The sequence below is a fragment of the Eschrichtius robustus genome, chromosome 13 (assembly GCF_028021215.1).
Source record: "Eschrichtius robustus isolate mEscRob2 chromosome 13, mEscRob2.pri, whole genome shotgun sequence".
In the NCBI taxonomy this organism is placed as follows: domain Eukaryota; kingdom Metazoa; phylum Chordata; class Mammalia; order Artiodactyla; family Eschrichtiidae; genus Eschrichtius; species Eschrichtius robustus.
In genome coordinates, this window is record NC_090836.1 from 67,532,727 (window position 1) to 67,555,942 (window position 23,216).

General features: G+C 38.7%; 1 protein-coding gene across 1 annotated transcript in view; it reads left to right on the forward strand.

Annotated features, from left to right (window-relative positions):
• Window positions 1-5,243: 5,243 nt before the first annotated feature.
• OTOGL (otogelin like) overlaps window positions 5,244-23,216 on the forward strand; it is a 169,025-nt gene continuing 151,052 nt past the window's right edge. The window contains exon 1 of the mRNA XM_068560704.1: window positions 5,244-5,274. Coding sequence (XP_068416805.1) covers window positions 5,261-5,274 — 14 coding nt within the window. The 5' untranslated portion in view covers window positions 5,244-5,260. The remainder of the gene's footprint in view (window positions 5,275-23,216) is intronic.

Here is a 23,216-nt window from a genome sequence, read left to right on the forward strand (position 1 = left end):
ATTGTCCCTTTAATGGGGCAATCTAATGTGGCTGAGGAGGGCAGTTTTTTACCCCAAAAGTCCATGGGCAACTTGTGGCCATCATGGAGGGTCCATAGACTTCAACAGGCATTAGAGGGAGTTGGTAAAGCCTCAACATGGAGGAGACTCTGGGGGAACACTAAGGAGAGTGCTATAGTATTGTAACTCAGACAGATTCTAGAGCCCTTTATTGTGGGGAGTATCATTCAAGGTGGGTCAGCTTGTGAAAAACAACATAAATGGGATTAAGAAAAATTTAAATGAGGAATATGTTGCCATCAGACTCTAACTAGGCCAAAAAGATGTTGAGCTTGTTTTAGTGCTGTGGTTGCTTAGAGAGTTGATAGCTGTTTCTTGACAGTGGCGGGATAGAGTTGCTTTTAGGAATGTGACAGCAGCATGTACCACAGTGACTAGTCTTCCTCACATAAGTGACCGACCATAAGTAGTCTGTATACAACATGAGTGGGCCTGTATATTCCACAGTGTACCAGCCTTTCTCCTGAGCTCTATCTAGAATTAGGGCCAATGCCTGGTTGAGACATACAACCAGTGGTCACAGGGTAAGAGCTTAGAGTTAGTCGCAGCTTATGCTGGAATCAAACTCATGATTCAATCTGAGATATGCAGATAGGTCTGGTCCTATCCTACGGCACATGACCCAGGGTCACTTTTTAAGTAGGACCCCAATCTTATACTCCTGTCTCTAAATGTTAGTTTTCAAAACTTTCTAATTAGGTCAGTTAAATCTATGACAGAGGCTCAGTAGGACTCAGCAAATGCAGCACAAAGCAGCACAGCTCAAAGTGCAAGCTCGCCAGCAGGCAGCAGCATAGCTCAAAGAATGTGCTAGACAACAAGCAGTAGAGCCAGTTAGCCAGTTGTTTGATCCAGTACATTCCCTTTATACCAATTTGCATCACCATTGGAAAAGAAAAGTTAAATAGTACATGATTATACTAAACCAAGGAGCTCCTGATTTAGTATATCAGTTAAAAAAAATAATTGTTATTGGTAGACGTAGAGGTAGGATGAAGGCACAAAAGAAAGTGTAATCATCTTTTCTAGGGTAGAGAAGGATTTAAAGAGAAGGGAATACTTGAGCTGGTCTGGAAGGAAGATTAGAAGTTTTCCAGGTGGAAAACTGGTGGAGTGGGGATGGGTTGGATTGGTATTATAAGCTGAAAGAATTGCACATGCAAAGATGTGCAATAGTGCATTTAAATAACTGTAAGAAGCTCAGGATGGTTGAAGCAGAACGTTCACGTCAGCAGTTAGGCTAAAGCAGATAGTGGAGACCCTTGTGCTCCACTGAAAGAAAATCATGATAAAGTTTGCATTTGGAAAGGTCAGTATTGCAGCAGTACATGAATGACTTAGAGGAAATGTCTGGAAGCCGGGAGGCCCAAGGCTACAGTTAGCTCATGTGGAACTTCTATGCAAATTAGGTAATGGTATCCTTTCTTAAGGTACTTTATTTATTGGAAAATATTCATATCACTGATTATAATGGATGTTTTATTGTGAAGTGAGAAACTTTTATAAAAAACATATAAATCTATAATGCCCATAAAGTAAATGGTACCTTCATCAACAATCTTAAGTGTGGTGAGTGTGCAGAGCACAGACTATACAAACATGCATATCTATCATCTATCAAGGCCAAAAGCAGCAATTTAAGTTGATATAATCCAAGGGCTTGGTGATCTATGGTTACTCAGACTCGAAATTCTAGATGTAAAATTTGAAAAAGTGGTAGGACTCTTAAGAAGTCGCCAATCCTGCCCTGTCCCTTGGGAAATGGGTGGATAATTATGTCATCCAAAAAATGGGCAATAAAAAAACAGGGTGGTGGTTGGAGGGGTATATTAGGAAATGATAGTTTGGTTTAGCTTTAGACATACTAAATTTGTAGTGTTTTTGGACTTACCTGTAGGAAATCAGATATATTAATCTGTAGCTCAAGACAAAAAAGTAGATTGAAGTCACAGACTTGATAGTCACCAACATATTGGCAGTCATAAAAGACATGGGAATATGTCATGCTTAATTACAGGAAATTAGATGGTTGAAGGAACCAAAAGTAAGCATGGCTCCTTGTCTCTTCCTCCCATTTTTTCTAATATTGTGACAGGGTTCTTGTATGATTTCATACAGGGAGAAATTGAGTCTCCCAAACAACTGGTATTGGATTGTCATCCTTCTGCACTGATGTGTGGGGACTCAGAGACAGATTTAATTCAGTTTTAGAGAAATGAAGCAATGTGCCTTTTCTTGAATCTGCTCATTCATATTCTATATATAGAGGCAACAAAGCTTCCTGATTGAATACACTGGCTCTGGAGGCCAGTGTTCCTTCAACGTGAGAAAGTGACATCCCAAAGTGGAACATGGCACGTATAGAGAAGAACCAGCAAAATGAGGATAACACAGTAATAAGGGCAATCTGGATAGAGAGGCAGAGAGTGAAGCGATTAAGGACTTTGAGATGAGATTGCCTGGGTTATAATGCAAACTCTGCCTCTTACTTGCTATATTAACACGTTAATTCTCCTCATTGGGTCAATTTCCTCATCTGTAAAATGGGATAATAATGGAATGACCTCACAGAGTTGTTTTATTAATCATAGGATTAAATGAAGTGATATGTATAAAACTTTTAATTTAGTACCTACCACATTTGTTTTTAGCAAATGCTAGTGATGTGCATTTTGCATAAGGAATCTATGTGCTTGCTGTCACTGTGTGTGTCTTTACAGTATGTATAGAAAAATGTTGTAACTATAATTGATTAATTGATGCTTATTCTAATTTATTCACAAAGGGATTTGATGTGGCACTATCACAAGATACAAATATAAAGAAATTAGAATAAAAGGACAAATAAGTTGAGTCATATAAAGCCAAGAGGACACAGCAACACATGCCATAAAGTACAACACTGTATCTGCAAGTGGTCATATATTCAGCTGAACAAATTAAAAAAGGTGGAGTATACATTTTGGCTAATTCTTCTTTCCAAGATAGTTTCTGGGTTCATGCCATTCCTGTATTTCCACCCTGCACTCCTTGCATCTTGGCAACGGAGTAGTGTTTCACTCTCCCTGAAGAGAAAATGTTTTCAAAAAGTTCTTTTCTCCTGTCTTCCCAATTTTGGTCAAGTGTTCTACCATATGCCCAACTCTCAGAAGTAAAACTTTGGGCATATCTTGGTTCCTTTCTCCCTATATCTACTCCATTAAGGACATGTTTTCCTCCTTTGCAGTGCCTGTCCCATCAGATCTCACCTTTCCATTCTCACTGCCATCCCTTTGGTTTAGATCTTCATCACTTCTTGGATGTCCTTTATATTATTTTCCTATCTGTTTTTCCCTCTGCCGTTTGATCTCACCCTATTTCAGTCCCTCTAATACATCTTTATCAGATGTATCAGTAGCTGCTCCAAACAGAGGTATAATCCTATTACCCACTCGCTGGAAAACTTTGAGTGGCTCCCAAATGCATTCCAAATCCAGGATAAACACCTGAGGTACAAGGGATCCTCATAATCTAATCCCACTTTTTATTTCCAGATTAATCTTTTACCATGTTCCAACGCATAGCTGTGTTCTAACTGCTACCCCAGTGCTTTCTTCTTTCCTTGTTCCTGCATGTTTAGAGCAGTGTATTAATCGTCTCTGTGTTCCATGAAACACAGAGTGGAGTGCCTTGCTTAAGGTAGAGAGTTCAGGTAAAAACTAGTTTTCCTTTTTTGTGAATTGAAAACCCATGGAGTGCTGCCCCCTTTTGGTTACAGTAGCCTAGAGTCCAAACCACCAAATAGGGAATGATACTGAATGACTCATCTTTTCCTTTTGGTTCGAACCCTCATGGAAACAAACAAGGCAGGGTGAAATAATTCCATACTCTTTTCTCATTTTATCTAGCTTCAAAGACTGTTTAGGGAGATAGAAGATAAAATTCTGTATAGAAAACTTGGATCTCTACTGATACAAATCATGTATGTAAACTCAGAGCTGGAGTAAAGCCAATAGTACTTTGAACATTTCCAAACCCTAAGAATATTCAGGCTTTAACATAGACTTTTATGTAAAAGCTAGGGGATGATCAAAGGACATATATTCCCTGAAGACTTTGTAAGGTTAAAGGACAGCCTCCGGATTAAAGGGATTCTGAGACAAGTAGCAAGGTGGTTTTTCACACTGATACTTGGTGTTTGGTCAAGTCAGAAATAATGTACCTGACCTAGAAGATAAAGAGTACTTCTTCCTTTTTTATTTTAATTAATTTTTTTATTGGCGTATAGTTGGTTTACAATGTTGTGTTAGTTTCTGCTGTACAGCAAAGTCAGTTATACATATATCCACTCTTTTTTAGATTCTGTTCCCACATAGGTCATTACAGAGTATTTAATAGAATTCCTTGTGCTCTAAGTAAGTCCTTATTGATAAAGAGTACTTCTGTAGGACCTTGCTGGGTTCCCAGTTTGTGACTCCACCTGAGCCAGTCTTGAAGACCCAGCAGAAGTAGAGAGGAAGGATGACTCAGAGTCCAGTAAGAATGATGGCCACATGTTTAAGAAGGGATGACAGGATGATAGATGCACAGGAGAAACATCCCAAGTGCATGAGGTCTCTTGATTATAATATGAACGTCTAAGGCTGTTAATTTTAGAGCTTTATAACCATGTCTTTGTTATGAATCACACTGAATCTCTCGAGGTATAAAGACAATGAATAGTAGATAAGCATGCACTATAAAGAACAGGAAATCTCAATTAAGACAGGCCTTGAGCTTTATCTCAAATGTCAATAAAACCAAACTTCCTTGGATCTGAAAGGGAAAGGCATTCTAAAACTGAAACTCAGCGGTTGACAGGATGGTCCACACCTCTTGGAGGAGGACGGAAATGTTGTGGGCTGGTGCCTGATGCAATCTTGGCACCATCTTTGATTAGGAGCTAATGTTAGCAGAAAGATCAGGTGTCAGTCATGACCAGAGTTGTTCTTTACTATCTTGAGAAGGTCACTGGATTGCTGCCCCTTCTTTTTGGAAACCTGATCTGGGGACCACAAACAGCCACAATGAGCTGGATCACTGCCATGTGTTCTAAATTGGGCTGACAAGGCTGACTCAGTGCCAGGAGTAGACACAGGATGCAGCTTGAAATATTCAGATGGAGAGAGGGTTGGGTTCTTTTTCACTTTCAATAATGCTATTTGAAGAGATAAGATTGGATATGAACATCAAAGAGTAGGTTAAATGAGATTTGTCTTGCATTTGGATAGAGGAGATCCACAGAGGTCTGCCACTCTTCCATGTTAAATTTTAGGTTGTGGGTCACCTTGCTGTCTTGGGAGGCTGCTGTTCCTTTCCAATGTAGTGGGCCTTCTCTTTCACACTGTAAATTTAAAATTAGTTCAAATGTCCGTGAGAAACAATGGAAGATCCCTCTTGTGAGCAAGGATATGTACATAGCCATAAACACAGTTTCTGTTATTTCTGTGTGAATTTGCCAGCTGCACCTCACTAGAGCTGAACTTTTGCTACATAAATAACACCATCTGTTGTATCCCAAGAATTTCAGTCTCTAGAGAACAGGATCATAAACAATCGATCCTCCCCAGAACTTTCAGTTTGTTAGTTTCAGTAAAGCTTTCCCACAGCACTGCTTTACTTATTTTATCTGTTTTTAATCTAAGGATTTTATAATTTGGTCTCTCTAATGTTTTTTGTGGGTATGTAAGGAAAAAGTCTACCCCACCGCTTTTGGCAATGTGAAGAAAAAATGCATCCTTTAAGGTATTTTGCTGAATGGATCACAAATAGATACTCAGACAGATTAAGAGAGAGTTGGGAAGACGGAAGTATGTTATTCCATTTTTCTGATGGGAAAATGAGACATAGAGTGATAAGTTCAAGGTCCCACGTACCACAACTGTTAACGGCTAAACATGATCCAGATTTTGTGAATCCCAGTTGAATAATCTTTTTACTCAACACTGTCTTCAACTTGATGTTTATTTTCTTTGAAGGATGGATAGCAAGCATGTTTCTTAGTAAAACAAAGAGAATCCAATCTTTGACCAATTGACCAAACAAGACCCACCAGCTGGGAAATTGGTTGTCTCATAAAAGTGAAATTAGCTTCTTTCTGCTTTTCTCTTTTCTTTAACCTCTCCTGCCCTCTTTAGCAGAAATTGTTTAGTGTTATTTCATTTCATGGAAGAAATGAATTTCTAGGAGGCTTCTGAAACTAGAATATGTTTGTCTAGAAGACCAAAAGGGATTGATCACAAAAGTCTTCTCATTTTTAAAATTAATTAATTAATTAATTAATTTTTGGCTGTGCTGGGTCTTCATTGCTGCGCACGGGCTTTCTTTTCTCTAGTTGTGGCGAGCGGGGGCAACTCTTTGTTGCGGCGTGTGGGCTTCTCATTGTGGTGGCTTCTCTTGTTGCGGAGTGTGGGCTCCAGTAGTTGCGGCGTGTGGGCTCAGTGGCTTGCGGGCTCTAGAGTACAGGCTCAGTAGTTGTGCCGCAGGGGCTTAGCTGCTCCGCAGCATGTGGTATCTTCCTGGACTGGGCTCGAACCCATGTCCCCTGCATCGGCAGGCGGATTCTTAAGCAGTGCGCCACCAGGGAAGTCCCAAAACTGTTACCATTGAATGCTGGCCAGAGAGTGTCTCTATCCACAAAGCTGTATTAGAATCACCTGGGGAGCTGAAAAATGAAATACTAATGCCTGGGTCCCACACCCAGAAAGTAGAATTTCTTTGGTCAGGGTGGGGCCCTCTAACATAATTCTAAACGTGCAGGCCGGGTTAGAGAACTACTAGCTGATGCACCTTATTCCACAGGGACAATGAGCCTATGGATTCCAGTCTTTCTGCTAGGGTGGTCTTCTTAGGAATAATTTTAAGTGAAGCTAAGAAATCAGGTAGCAATATGCAAGGAGGCTCAGGAGGGATGGAAAACAGCTGAATGTAGTGGAAAGACTCACTGAAAACTGGTTTCCACTTTTTCCTGAGATTTGACTAGTTCTCCAGTAAAGCTTGGGTGGTTGGAAGTATGGAACATAGATTGACAGGGTTTCCTGACCATGGCTTCTGCCAGAGCTGGCCACAGCTCCTCTGGCACCGTTTTTATAGCAGGTTGAAATACTATAGACTCTGCCTTTTTAACTTGGATGTTTAACAATGCTGTTGTTGTTATGGTTTATTTTGGCACATAAAGGCATTAGTAGCAAGTATCCTCACTGAAATTGTATTTGGATGTGACTTATTAGGCTGCTCTATGCACACACTGATATTTACTGAGCTATTTGGGAACAGGATGTACCCTGCATCTTAAGTGACCATGAGCCTCCCCAGTCCAGTAAATACATACTTCAACTAGTACAATTTTTAAATATCTTAATGCTTAGAAGTAATAAAAAGAAATTCAAAGAAGTATAAAAAATAATTAAAGCTGATGTCTACTCTTTCTTCGGGACAACAAGGTATCACGGGTATCAAGTCAATGTTCGCAGTTTGGGAAGAATCTATTCATGAGTTTATCTTATGCCAAAACCATGGGCAAAGTGAATCCTTGTAGCTCGTTATGAGAATTAATCCAAGTTTTGTTTAGTGTGAGTATCGTTACTGGTTCCTCTTTAAAAATAGTTCTTCTCTTACTTTGTAGTTCGTGCTTTTCCCAGGCTGGTTTGGAGGAGCCTGGTAAGGCTGCAGCAAACAGGGAAAGGACAGCTGTCCACCTAAGGCACGCAGGTTCTCTGGTCGGAAGGCTTTCTGCTAGCATAAGGGAGTGCGCTGGGAGGAGATGAGGGTAGTTTCATCTGTAGGCGTGAGGTCACTAGCTCTTTACTTTCTAGGATAGATCCGTTCTGGCCATAAGACATACTTTAAGTTTATTTTTATATCGTGGCTTTAAAAATATTGGATATTGCCAGATACCTACTATTTTAGAACAAGGCAGGAAGGGCTAAGTGATTTTTTTTTAAAAAACTACTTAACGTGTTTCTTAATACATGTAAATTTACTCAAAAGAACCAAATATGGTATCGATTTATAAAGTTTTGTTCTGTTTGTTATTTCTCCTTCAAAATAAGAATGCCACATCCAAACAGTTAACCACTGACTTAGATGGGACATTAAAATTTTTTTTGACAATTGATTGGTTCCTTAAAGGCTTTGGTGTTAAAATAGTTCATAATGATTCTATTGTAACAAAGTGACGTAAAAGAGTAATGCTCAGGGCCAGCTAGTGTGAGTGAGTTCTGGTCCCAGCTTCACTACTCACTAGCTCTGTGACATTGAGCAAATTATCTTGATCTCTGTTCACAGGGGGAGAGAGGGCACAGGGACTGCTACACCAGCTTTAAATACTGTGGTGCACTTAAATACTATTTACATTTCAATGAAGAAATTCTAACATGAAATTTTATACAGATTTGCTTTCAAGAAATTCATCTCTGTGTGTAAATTATTACTTTAATCATCCCTTAGAAGAACCAGTTTATACTCAAGAATATATAGCAAATTTTTTGTGTAAGAGACATCAAGATGGACCCCCGCCACTCCCTGCCCACCCCCACCTTGCTCTTTCCTTCTATGGGAAAAATCTATTTCCCTGGCCTGTGTATCTTGGAAGTTCTGATACATTATTTTGTCTCTCTTGGATACCCTCAGCACATATGGTGAACTTTTTGATGAAACTAGTATGACAAGTCAGAGCCCAGAGCAAAACTTTCTGCTTGGCGACTGTCTCCGTTCTCACAGAACTTGCTCTGCGGCTGGTTTCTTACCTCCAGCAAAACTAGTGCAGTAACGTGAGGGCCCCAGCCTGCTTGTCCAGTCGTGGTTGCTGCATTGCCCTGACTGAGACGGCCTCAGTCCAAGATCAGCCAGTCACCTCCCCCCCACCAGAATTCTCTCTCAGATCCTTATTCCTAGTCCCTCCTTCTTCGCTTCACCATAAGACCTTACTTTCTCACAGAATTTAATGGGAAAATAGAGGCTATGTGTTGCTCCATTTGGTTAAAAGTGAATTTCCATGCAGGAAATGTTGCTTTCTCTAAAATAAGGTCCTGGATTTTACATAAAAAGGAAGTTTCTCCAAGATTCTGTGAAGCATTATCCGACTGAAACTCTTGTCACTAAAAAGAAAAAGAGCATGTTCTCTTAACAGACAGGTCTTTTTGAAGGAAAATGCTGTGTAATTCTAAGTGAAAAAGGACATGTATATTTTTGTCCAATGTATTATTACATTTTAAATGAGGGGAAATAGCTGTCAAATTAAAAGCTTCTGATAATTGATGAAAATAATTAAAACCTAGTAAGTGGTTTTTGGAAATTATATTTAAAATTTTTTAACCATGAAACTCCTAAAAGTAAGTACAGTGAGTCCATAGTATGTATCCAAATATTTCATGAATAAAAAGAAAGTTATTACTTAGACAGTCAGTTGAAATTGGAGAAAATGTCCTCTTCACTGTTACACAGTATGGGCTTATTCAAAATGTTTTTTAAAACATATCTGTTGAGCTTTAGAAAATTATTGGTAGAGTTATCACAGCAAGGTTTAGAGAATTGGATATCTGTAATGGACCCTCTAACCCCCTTATCTGGAAAATACAGAATGTCCTCTAGATGGAGCACCAGGACTTTTCTTTGTTAAGATAAATAAGTCTTACTTTTGTGAAAGGAACTTCAGAACTTCATTTTAAACAGAAAATAAAGAACCTATTCTTAACTTTGACATGTATTACCCAGAACATCTACTATTTGATGAAGGAAATGTTATATTTCAGACAACTTATCCTTGCATGTGCTGGAGTAAAATGTGTTTGATTTTTAATTCTCCAAGTAAGATTCACTGGGTTCTGGAGACTTGCTGTGGCATGTGCAAGAGCCAGAAAAGCTGCAGATGTTCGCTAAAGACTTGAGTATAAGTGAGAGGGAGGGATGGCGGAGGCTAAGAGCCACAGGGGTTAGGAAAAGTCCCTTTGCTAGATGGAAGCATTCTCCAGAGGTAGCTTCAGTGTCTACCGAAGAAGTAATCATGAATGTGAAATACAGAAAGGAAGTTTGAAGTCATCTAATGCATTCTTCTCATTTTACGAAAGAAGAAAAAGAGAATGAGAGAAGTAGATGTCTTTCTTTTATGCTGATGCAGTTAGTGATGTCACAGACAAGACTGACTAAGTAGTATGGTGAAGCTTTGTGGTTTTAGATGTCTAGCATCCAGTCCCTCTTCCTAAAAACACTGATTTTCTTTTGGGAATTATATTCCCCAAAGTGTATGGAATCTTGCAGTGGAAGCTGACGTGTCCCATGAAATTCCTTCTGTATAGCCAAGGGTTAGGTATGTGACCCAATCAGTTTTTGAGGGACTTCAAATCTTGAGCAGAGTTTTTGTAAGAAGATAGGAAAGAGTTGGAATTCATTTATCTTAGGTAATCTTATAACCTAATATTCATTTTACTAAACATGATTCTTTTTTCCCCCCAGCTTTACTGAGATATAATTAACTTATAGTATTGTGTAAGTTTAAGGCGTACAATGTAATGTTTTGATATATGTATTCATTGCAAAATCTAAGCATGATTCTTCAACCTTCCTATTAGTTCTATGAGATCTCCAATAACCTGATAATTCCCCTTTTGCTTAGGTTGGCCAGAGTTAGTTTCTGATACTTGCAACTAAAGAACCTTGTGATTCCAGCAACTACCATCCACCCAACAATGGAGCAAGACCTTCTTATTACAAATTTAAATCACCCAGCAGAGCTGCCTTAGGTCAGCAAGAGTAATTTAAGACTGATTCATACAGGAAAAATAAAAACACTCTTCTAATTGCCCTGACCAGAAATATAATCAGAATACTCTGTTCTAGATTTTTTGAACAATTCCAAATTTTGAATTCTAGTCAGATTAATCTGACAACACTATTGTAATAAACATTTGTTGCCTCAATAAGAAAAGTTTTCCGTTATATAATGTTATGCTAGAGAACACTCTAAAATTATATTTAAGATAGCATTTACATTCTTTTCTGATGATAAAATTAATACTGATTTATTTTGCTCGGATTTTTTCCTAAATCTAAAAATTATATAAAATGAATAAACTGTTGCTTCTTTTCCTATTAGAAATGAGGAAAAAATTCTCCAAACTGGTAAAGTGATACAAACAATAAGCTATAGAATTATGTGGGTCACACCAAAATAACAATGAAATACTATGACTGTTGAAATTTCTTTCCTCATTCAAATTCTTTCTCAAAAGCATTTGGCTTAACCCTGCTATGTAGAAAATGTGTACAAAAACCTCCTTTTTCTTTTTAATGTAATTTCTTTTAATATACCCAGCAAGTAATCACTCACTCCCACCCACGGTATCTCAAAATGTAATTTTTAAAAAGGAGTTTGATGTTTATAAAAGTTTCTTAGGCTATTATAACTAATCTTTGGAATAATGCAGTAGGATATGATTTATAAGCTGACAGGTCTCGTGTTTTAACAATGAAATCTACTAGAAACAGTTAGACCATTCTTATCTTAATGACATTTTAAGGCAAAATTTGCATTTTGGCTCAGCTTGCAAAGCAGGGGAAAAGAATGCTCCGAAGCCTGAGAGCAGGCACCTTGGCTTTCAAAAGCAAGCCAGCAGAGGGCTTTCCTGGGCTTGCTACAAGTGCCTTGTTAATGGCATATTCATAGCACAATTGAAGAAAAATTACCTTATGAAATATAAACTCATATTAAAGGGAAATCAATTTCCTAGATGTGAGCTACCTTATTAAATAAAAAGAAAAGAGAAAGGCTGGTTAGTAGATTGAAATTTATATGATTTAATTCAACCTAAAATTTGTCTTTTTAATGTAACATCGTTTTGAAGGTCACAATGTGTGTTAATCAGGTAGAAGTGCAGGTAAAAACTCACCAGATTGTGGGGTCCACTCATATTAGATTTTGATGTAGGTGGTGCCCTACTGTGGCTTTAACTGGGTTGCCGTGTAGTGGAGCTGGAGCCAGCTCGTACTGGCTCGTGAAAGCCTATTATTAAATTTGCAGGAATTTAATGAGTCAGTTGGAATCACATTTGTAGCTCAAAATTGGCCATGGTGGGAATATTTACACCATGGAAATCTGCAAACACTCTAAATCTGGGCACTCCCCTTTCCCGTGAGCTGGTTGTTAAACATTTACCAGCACATCTCTGGATATAACAGAAAGGGGAGATTTTCTTAAGAATTGTGCCGTCTCACATCATTTTCATGCCCGTTCATGCCTGCCTCTGTCCAGGCTGGCTGAGTGCACAAAAAGTCATTCTTGAAGGTTTGGTTCCAGTGTCTTAGATATTGGGAGCTCAGTCTGGCTCTTTCTTCACCGACTAGTAGGTGGGATCTGGAGGTGGGCTCTGGAGTCGCCCCTGGGGTTTGGTGTGCAGGGGAATGTGTGCGGATGAGAGAGTGAGCGCGGGCCTTGATGTGTCTGTGGGCACTGGGCTGCAGCCCCTCTCTCTGTACCTATTGTTTATTTTCTCCCCTCTGGTTTTTCACAGGTTATAGTAATTGAGATTGTCTCAGGCAAGGTTAACTTATGTCTCAGCTGTGCCTTCTAAAATGCTATGTCCTTTCAGCTTCACACCTCACATGGCATCTGTCATTGTCGATGTAATAATATTGTTATTTATAAATGTGGTGGGGCCTCAGATTTATGAACACCACATGCAGATGTGCAATGAAAAATTAGGTTCTTTATTTTTTTCTGTAGCTGACCTTATTATGGTCACCGTCCACAGCTCTGTTTGGTTGGCTTCGGTAAACGTCCTTCACAATTCCAGCCCCTTCCCTGGCTGGCCATCTGCGTGTGGAGGTGTCACTGTCCTTGACTGTCTTTGGAACACTGGCTCTGAGGTCTGTACCGTGTTCTCTGAACTAGTGCTGGTCTCCACTGGGAGTGGCTGGTCTGGACTTCTCTGTGGGTTGGTGACCTTTGCTATGCAGTTGTTCGTATCCCTAGTGTTTTGCTGATGTTTGCAACTGCTGATGGAAGCTGCTGTAATTCTTGCTTTGTTCTTCTGGTTATTTTCTGATGATTTTGGGCCTCACTTCAACTCTCACTGGCTTTGTGGAACCCTTTGAAGTCTGTGAATCCTTGGCCATGCATCCAACCACCAGACTTCTATGTCTGAGGTGGTTCTTTCTTAAGATAGCTGCCCTCTTGTGAGCTCCGAAGTCAGACTCTCAACAACCTTCCATAGCATTCCTGTGGAAGCATGGTCTCATCTGTCAAGTGGCATCTGGGGGCTGCCAGGAGAGCTGCACTCAGGTCCTCCCTTTGCTTAATCCATACTTTGCTTCTACCTTCCACATATCCTTTGTGGAGCCACCTTCTCTCCTACCTTTGATTCTTTCTCCTCCACAGTCTTTCTGGCTGTGTGTGATGAGCTTTAACTCATTCTTCCTTCCTCTTACCTCACTGGGAACTCCACAGAAAACTCTAAGACCTAATTCCTAAGTTCTGCCTCTTAATATATGAGGGGGAGATAAGTAGTATAGAAAAATCTCCTTCTTTGGAGATTTTGGAAAGATCGTTGGAAAAGCTTGGCTTTTAAATTTATTATCTTTTTGTAGACAAAATATCCTATTTTGTAGGTTTGAAGCTGAATATTATATTTTCCTTTTTTCCTCTGAATAATATGAAATCCCAAATGCAGATGTATGCCTCATTCTAACTTGGAGAAGATCATACACATAATATTGCAAAAGAGAAAAAACATATTAATTATCCCCATTACATACATGTAACTTTGCTCACCCTCTGGGTTATACGCTCCATGATAGAAGGCTCTCCTACTGCTCAAGACCTGTTCTCTCTCTTCAAATTTGTAAACGAAGCAACTGACATAGGATTAATCTCCAAAATATACAAGCAGCTCATGCAGCTCAATATCAAAAAACAAACAACCCAATCCAAAAATGGGCAGAAGATCTAAATAGACATTTCTCCAAAGAAGATATACAGATTGCCAACAAACACATGAAAGGATGCTCAACATCACTAATCATTAGAGAAATGCAAATCAAAACTACAATGAAGTAGTATCACCTCACACCGGTCAGAATGGCCATCATCAAAAAATCTACAAACAATAAATGCTGGAGAGGGTGTGGAGAAAAGGCAACCCTCTTGCACCATTGATGGGAATGTAAATTGATACAGCCACTATGGAGAACAGTATGGAGGTTCCTTAAAAAACTAAAAATAGAGCTACCATATGACCCAGCAATCCCACTACTGGGCATATACCCTGAGAAAACCATACTTCAAAAAGAGTCATGTACCACAATGTTCATTGCAGCTCTATTTACAATAGCCAGGACATGGAACCAACCTAAATGTCCATCAACAGATGAATGGATAAAGAAGATGTGGCACATATATACAATGGAATATTACTCAGCCATAAAAAGAAACGAAATTGAGTTATTTGTAGTGAGGTGGATGGACCTAGAGTCTGTCATACAGAGTGAAGTAAGTCAGAAAGAGAAAAACAAATACGGTATGCTAACACATATATATGGAATCTAAAAAACAAAAAAATGGTTCTGAAGAGCCTAAGGGTAGGACAGGAATAAAGACACAGACGTAGAGAATGGACTTGAGGACGCGGGGAGGGGGAAGGGTAAGCTGGGATGAAGTGAGACAGTGGCAGGGACATATATACACTACCAAATGTAAAATAGATAGCTAGTGGGAAGCAGCCACATAGCACAGGGAGATCAGCTCAGTGCTTTGTGACCACCTAGAGGGGTGGGATAGGGAAGGTGGGAGGGAGATGCAAGAGGGACGGGATATGGGGATATAGGTATACGTATAGCTGATTCACTTTGTTATACAGCAGAAACTAGCACACCATTGTAAAGCAATTATACTCCAATAAAGATGTTAAAAAAAAATTAAAAAAATAAAATAAAATGAGGATAATGATAAAAAAAGATACCTTATATGATAAAAAATATATAGATATATAATTTATCATATGCATGTGTGTATATTTATGTGCATATATTAATATATGTGTCTATATACATACAATGTATGTATATGTGTGTGTATACATGCATGCATACGTGTATGTATACACACACACACACACACACACACACATATAAAATCCTGCTTATGTTACTCCTTTGCTTCAAACTCTCCACTAGTTTCTATTCTTCTGAGGGTAAAGTCCAAAATTCTTACAATGGCCCAAAGCACTTGAATGACCTTCCTTTGCTGTTCTCACATCCCAGCCTTGGCACTGTTCTCTCCCAGCTCACTCTGCTCCAGCTGCACCAGCTTTTATTTCTTCAAACCTACTGTGCTCTCTCCTTAAGGCATCTACATAAGCTGTTTTCTCTGCCTGGTAAAACCTTGGTTCTCTCTGGTTAACTCCAGTTCTCAGTTTAAAAGTAACCTTCTCTTGGAAGTCCCTTCTGACCCTCCCCTTTCCTGCAAGACTCTCTCAAGGCATCTTGTACTTTCTTTAAGGGCACATACCACAATTGCAATTAAATAATTAACTTCATAATTATTTTAATGTTGTTTACCTCACTGAGGAAAGAGGCTATCATATTCATTTCTCGATTTTTTTTTTTGCCTATAATTATAGTGCCCATTCAATTAGTTTGAGATGATTTGAATGTTTTATCTTCATATGTTTTGTCATCATACTACCTAACATAGTGTTTTACCCATAGTAAATGTCCTAGAACTTATACCAATAAATAGTTATAATTTTTATTTTCTCTATTTTTCCCCCCTGCCTCCTTCTGTCTCTTCATCTGTAGGAAAAGGAGAGTTCTTTCTGAGATATTTCTGTGAAGATCAAAGCAATCAAACTCAAACCAAGAAGTAAGCCAGGTGTTAGATTCTGAAATGTTGAATTCAGCTTCGTGTAGCAGTTTGCTATCAGAGACTTTTTAAAAAAATGCCATTGGAACTTCTAATGGATCACAGTTGCCTCCAGAAGCAAGTCCGTTATATTTAGCATGGAACATAAGGCTTTCCATGGTCTGGACTTTGCCTCCTTCTAGCTTCATTTCCCATCTCACTCCACCCCGCCCTCCAATCAATCCTGCCCACCAAGCCCACGTATCAGGAAAGGGAGATGATCATCATTATTACCATCACCACTAACAATGTTTATTAAGAATTAGTTTACACCAAACACTGCGTGAGGGCCCGTGGGGACATACAAAGATGTTTAAGTCAGGATCGCAGCTCTCAATCACCTATTAATCTAGTCGAAGTGACAGATATACTCATAAAAGATAAATTACAATATAAATTAGTTAAATAGCAAGTGCTAAATAGTGGTTGAGAGCAGAAGTGCAATTTCCTGAGATGCCACTAGTGCTCTGCTTTAGTTTTATGTTTCTGCAAGTAAATGTGACTGTTGGGAATCAAGGAAAGGTAGGGAGGAGATATTTAATGTTCTGTCTGTCTCTTTGCAGATAAGTCCTATGATTTATCCACTGCTTTGTGTAGTCTTCCTTCCTCCTCATCTTCAAGACTATTGTAATTCAATCTGAATTCAGGATACAAAGGAACAGATGTTTGTCAATGACCGATAGCCCTCATCCAAGTCTCCTTGAGCCCTGGGCTTACTAACTTTACAAACTCAAATTTATTAGCCTGTGGAGAGCAGTGCTTGGATTCATTCACATGGAGTAGTTAACCTGGTCCACTGGATGAGGCCATGCATTCAAATACCAAAAAAAAGAGGCTTTGAAAACTCTACTTCCCCAAGAGTCTTATAGCAGAGGCATATATTAAGTTATTCAATTAACAAATATTTTTGAGACAGTGAGAAAAGGAAGTGATTAAAATGTGTTCCATGCCCTCAAAAACCCACAGTAGGTGAGACAGACCAGTAAATATATAATACATTGTTCTGAGAGCAATGACGGTGGTATGGATGCTGCATCACACAAAGGACTGAGCACCTTGTTATTGGAGAAGGGCTACGCAGCAGGGGTGATGTTTAAATCTAATCTAGAAGATGAGCAAGAATTAGCTTGGGGAACTCCCCGGCCGTCCAGTGGCTAGGACTCTGTGCTCTCATTGCCGAGGGCCCAGGTTCAATCCCTGGTCAGGGAACTAAGATCGCACAAGCCGTGTGGTGCGGCCAAAACAAAAAAAGTTCAAGAACTAGCTTTGCTTTCCCAGAAAAGAGTGGGTATTAAGTCCCCTATGTCTAATCCTGTGTATTTTCCTATCTGTTTTACCAGAAGTGGTAGTTCTGAGGCATAACCTGTGAAAAAAAGTAGAACTAGATGCTTTCTTCCAGACCTAGTGAAGACCACTCTGAAGAGAAGGCCCTCCCAAGTGCCAGCCAGGGAAGGGCCATATCACCACCTCTAACTGCTCTACCGAAGTACTGACCTTACTAATTCTTCTAAATAAGGAAAGTTGATGCTACGATATTGTTGCATATAACTAACAACCCCAAATCTTAATGTCATACTACACATTTATTTTTCTGGACCATGTGAATCAACTCTGAGGCTATTTTATGCTGCAATCTTTTCCACATGTTTCCTCGTTCTCCTCGGACTAGTGGCAACCCAGGACGTATTATTCTTCCGAGGGATAGCAGAAGTGCAAGAGAACAATCCAAAACGCTGAAGCACATGTAAACCCCTGCTGGAGTTGTGTCTGTTAACATTACACTGGCCAGAAGAGTCATGTGACCAATTCAAACATCAATGGGGAAGTGAAGTATACTTCTACTACTCCAATGGGAGGTATTGCAAAAGCACACAGAAAAGGGAAGACATGATTCTATAACAAAGAGAATATGAATGAACAACTGGGAACAATAATCTATCCAAGTGTGTTCCTGCCTGTTGTCTGCATACTACCACATAATTCTTAGATGAAAGCCTTCATCTCCAAGCCACTCAGTGCTGAAAAATGTCTCCCAAACCTCCAGTCTTGTCACAACGTCCCTGTGTCACTGAAGTTGCCCCGACTCCCACCAATGGAGTACTGTAAGAGAAGTCTAACCTAGAGGCTCTCCTGGATCTGACTCTCGGGTAGCGGAAGAGTAGCTGTATTCAGCACAGTGCTTGGTGATAAAGAGACTATTTCACAGTGCCTCATTTCTGTTTCTCTTGGGGTTCTCACTAGCAACTTTCATCTCCCCTCTATACCGTTCAAGAAGATTTTTCTGGGAAAATGTAACATCTTTGGGTATATATAAATCCTAGTTCTCCAATTTTTTCCTGTGTCTAAACAGATGATTTGGGAATCTTGGAATAGTAAACCCCATGTAGTTTATGGTATCTCTTACTAGAAGGTCATTGTCCCAAGATCAGTAGTTGGCAAGCTAGAGACCCGGGAGAGCCAATGGTATAGTTCTTGTACAAGTCTGAGTCTGAAGGCAGAAGACCAATGCCCCAGCTCAAAGACAGTCAAGCAGAGACAGCGAATCCTTGCTTACTTGCCTTTTTGTTGCATGCAGTCCTCCAGTGGATAGGAGGAGGCCCACCCACGCTGCGGAGGGCAATCTGCTTTGTTCAGTCTACCAGTTCACATGTTAATCTCATCCAGAAACACCTTCACAGACACATTCAAGATACTGTTTAACCAAATATCTGGGCACCCTGTGCTCCTGTCAAGTAAACACATAAAATCAACCATCACAGTCAGTCATCCTCCTTTTTCTCAGTTCCATTGTCTCAGTCATGGATCACTGCATGGCAAGGAATAAAATCCTAACCAAGTTAACTCAAGTAAAAAGGAAGTGATTGGATAGATGTAGTCATAGAAACCAAAATGTGGTGAAACATCTTCTCCGTCACTTGTTTCTTTGCTTCCTTCTGAACATCTGTTCCATTCTCCTATTTCTTTTTGCAGAATAGCTTTCTTTCTTATTTAACAACATGTACACGATTGGAAAATAGCTGCCATCTCTAATTCTGTGTGACCACAAAGCCCCAGGGCCCACAGACTTATGACTACATGTGACTTTCATCTCTATGATTTATGTTTCAATGCCTGAGAAAGAGAATTGGATCCATTGCTAGGACCACCGTATATTATTTCGTTTAGCGTCAACTGCCTATCCCTAGTGGCCAGAGAATGTAAGTGCCTTACTTCCTATTGCTGCTGTAACAAATTACCACAAACTTCATGGCTTAAAACAAAAATTTATTATTTTATGGTTCTGGAGATCAGAAGTCTGAAATGAGTTTCACTGGGCTAGAATCAAGATGTTGGCAGAACTGCATTCCTTCTGGAGGCTTTAGGGGAGAATCCATTCCATTGCCTGCTTCTAGAAGCTCCCTGAAATCCTTGGCTGGTGGCTGCTTCCTCCATCTTTGACTCTCTCTTCCACTCCAATCCTTCTGACTCCTGCTTTCACTGATAAGGACTCTATGGTTCTATTGGGCCCACAAGGAATTAAGTTAGAGGAGTTGTTAACTTAATTACATCCATAAATCTCTTCTGCCACGTAAGGCAAAATTCACAAGTTCTGGGAATTAGGACGTGGATGTCTTTGGGGAGCGATTATTCCACTTATCATAGTGAGAGTTGTAAAGATGTAATGCCAATGGAGCAGAAGCTATGTAGCCTCTGGGAGGAGTTTCTCTGCATAAGAAGTGTGGAAAGAGTAGGCAAATGAAATAACAGACACACTTCATCTTCCCAAACAAGGAACTGTTTACTAGTAGGTAGTGAGGCTGGCCCTCAACCTCCACTTAATTTTTCCGACCTCTGCTTCTTTCTCCTCCAATGGGATCTATCAATACCTCCATATTTGTAATGCACTTGCATTCCTTTTTTTGTACTAGAATAGACTACTTTGCTATTTAATTTTCCCTAAGCTAGATTCTCTATTACAACACAGATGCCTAACCCCCTTAGACTCATGGATCAGAAAACACTGGATGTGACGGAGGTGGGGTTGGGGATCCGTGCTTCTAATATACTCCCTAGGTGATTCTTGCATACACCAACGTTTGAGAACCACCTGTGTATTCTAAGGTAAAGCTGATAAACTTATCTTGTTAGAAGAGAAGACTGAAAAAAACTTTACAGAGGAACTAGCGTGTTTTCACTGCAGCTTTTGGGAGATAATGATAACAATTTTGCATGTAACTCAGTATGACTCTAATTCAGGCTGGAAGCCAAGGAAGAGGTCATGTCAAGATAAGGGGGAAACACTTTTTAGGGCTGATCCGACCTTCATGTGACTCTCAAATCACAATGAAGGGCTTAGTTTTTTCTGAGTTATGTTTTCATACTGATTTGTGCTCTGCTGAAAACCACAGTGATGCCACATCTCTAAAGGCAGTTTTTCTGTATTAACCTTGCCAACTTAGAAAAGGTAGAAGATGATAAGCTGATGTTTGACACTCCAGGATGCAGGTTGCAGTGGCTATTGTCATAAATCATTGTCAGGTGTCTGAGGTGGAATCTTGGTGTTATATGAAGTCATCTCAACCATGACACTTAGGGATGTGACAGTTTTTCTTTTATATTTTAAATAATTTGATCCAAGTATGAGATGCTTTGATATGCTTTCTTTATAAATTTACAGTTGTTTGTTTTGAATAACTTGGATATAATTATTAGAAGAGTTAAATAAGTACATACCTGTGAATCATAGATGGCTCCATATCACAAGTTTGTAATTCAGTTGAGAAAGTATGTTGCAAATACATAAAGTAGTAACCTAGAAAATGAGAGCATATAATTTTTGATAGTTGATGGTTCTGTTTTTTGGCAGTGCAACAGATTAGATGATCTAAAAATTTGTCAGCTATAAAATACTTGGGCATGCTGAATAAAATAAAATATTCATCTATTTAAGTGGTTGAATAGAAGTAAGGAATATCACCAAAGGCCAAAAACAAAGCAGAAACTAGATTTGGCATTCCCTCACTTTGAGTTTGGAATCTGAATTTATACTCAGTATGCTGGGAACCCTCAAATTGAGAAATTAACATGAAATTCCTTGGAGCAATTGGCAGAAGTGAATGCAAACTCTTTTTTGGAGGAGCATACCTTCAACCCTGGCAGTAAAGAATTACCATAGAAAATGTTCTACCAGACATGAAACCAAAATTCAAAATGACAAAACCTATGCGGTAATCCACCCTAAGTGTGAGAAGCCAACACAGCAAGCAACAGCGTTAGAACCCTCCTCCTGCTGAGAAATTGAAGTAATATTATCCCTCAGCAACTCTAAAATAAGTAAATCTAAAATGACTGAAGATATAAAATGGAATTGGAAACGTGAGAAACCAACATAATTTATATTATTATATGTGTAGTACATTGTATATTACACTATATATTATAAATGCACATGTAATGTGCTATAGTATGTAAGTGCTACAGTAGTTTAGAAAATAAAGAGAACTGTAGGAAATATTGGTTTTATATCAAGAACTTGATGCTAAAATGTTGACAAGACAAAACTTTAGTTGTAGGAACATTACTTCTTTCAAGATGAGAGGTATTGCAAATCAGTGGCACCATAGCAACTTGAAAAATGAATGTCCCTATAAAACACAACACATTAATTTCTGTGGGTGAGCTTTAAATTGAAATCATGACCAACATAGATACCACTTATGACACACAGTCTGTATTCAGAAAAGCTAAGATAGATGTCATTTACAAATTAAACTATATGAAGCATTCCAGAAAGTGCTAAGCAGCACACCTCCTGAAAGCATAAATAGAATACTGCAAAACTATCTTATAATAAGGCAGTTAAATTCAGAGTGGTTAAAATCACGTCAAAGATATAGGATTCTTTTTGCTGCTCAATGATAACATAAATTCTAGATAAAATCACTGAACCTGAAATGTGTTAGGTTTAGTAAGGCAAGTGAGGAATAGTTGCATTTCACTAGTAGAATGTGATATGATGGGAATCAAATGTTATCTATTTTAGATTTGATTTCAATGAATGAAAAATGAGTGTTATATAAATCACCATAGAAATTAATTTTTCTTAAAGATGATGAACTTCATTAAAAATACCCCTTTCTTTATTATTGACATATAAACTATAAGCCCAGCAATTTCCCATTCCTGCCAGTTGTTTTTAATGTGGTGTGTTGAGGCCAATAGGCTGTCAGGTGTCAACTTTCTAAAGATCATATTCCATGTGGGAAAATGTGCCGTGTTCTTGTATCAGAAAGGGAACTGTTTATCTCATGCATTATGTAGTTGCCTCAGACTTCTTATGAACTTAATATCTCTTCACAAGCTGGTGACTGACTCACTTTTTGCCAGAGTTCCTTTGTCATAGTAGAATGAAATATAAAAGCTGTCAACTAAATTTTGACAGTAATAACTACATGTAGCAACAGTCATAAATTCCTTTTTTTGTGGTTCTGGGTCTAATCTTTCATCTGAATTCTCTATTCTACTGTAGCTATTCATGGAAGTCTATTTTACCTATTTTCATGCAGCCTACCATTTAATGTAATGAATTCATAATGTAGTTAGTTGAAAAAGAACTTGGAATTTCTGGTATTGTTTTCTCTGCCGTTGTTCATTCTCCTTTACTAATCTCCGACCTACTCTAAGCCTGGATGGAGGAGGAATAGAAAGCCATCATATGCTAAACCTCTAGCTATAAAAGAATGGTCACCCTGAGAATTCCCATTATAATTTCTTCTATTTTCTTTACCAGACAAAATAATTTATAGGTTTTAAATACATAGAGTTCAAAATAGAATAACAGTAATAAATATGCCAGGTGATATAACCTTGGAATTTTCAACTTTAACCAGTGAAAATGGCTGTGATGCTTTTGAATCAAACGTTTAAAGATACTGTATGAAATTTGAGATGAAAAATTGAGAGTTATTACATTTGAATTAGGAACGTAAAATATCCAAGTTTATTTAGAAAGAAGTACTTTTCACAGGCTTTATATTGCTGTTTACTAATCCTTTTTCACCAAGTTCTGGTAGTATTTAGAAATAACTATAAGCGTTATCAAAATGTTTCTTTTTTGAACCATGAAATTTAACTTTGGTTTCCATTTGGGATTTTTCCATAGGTATGTCACTTGTGACAAGCAGCTACCAGATTGGGGAAAAAAAATCCTGAAATATGATTTATAGAATCTTCATATTTTAGGTCGATTTTTATGGGAAATTATGAA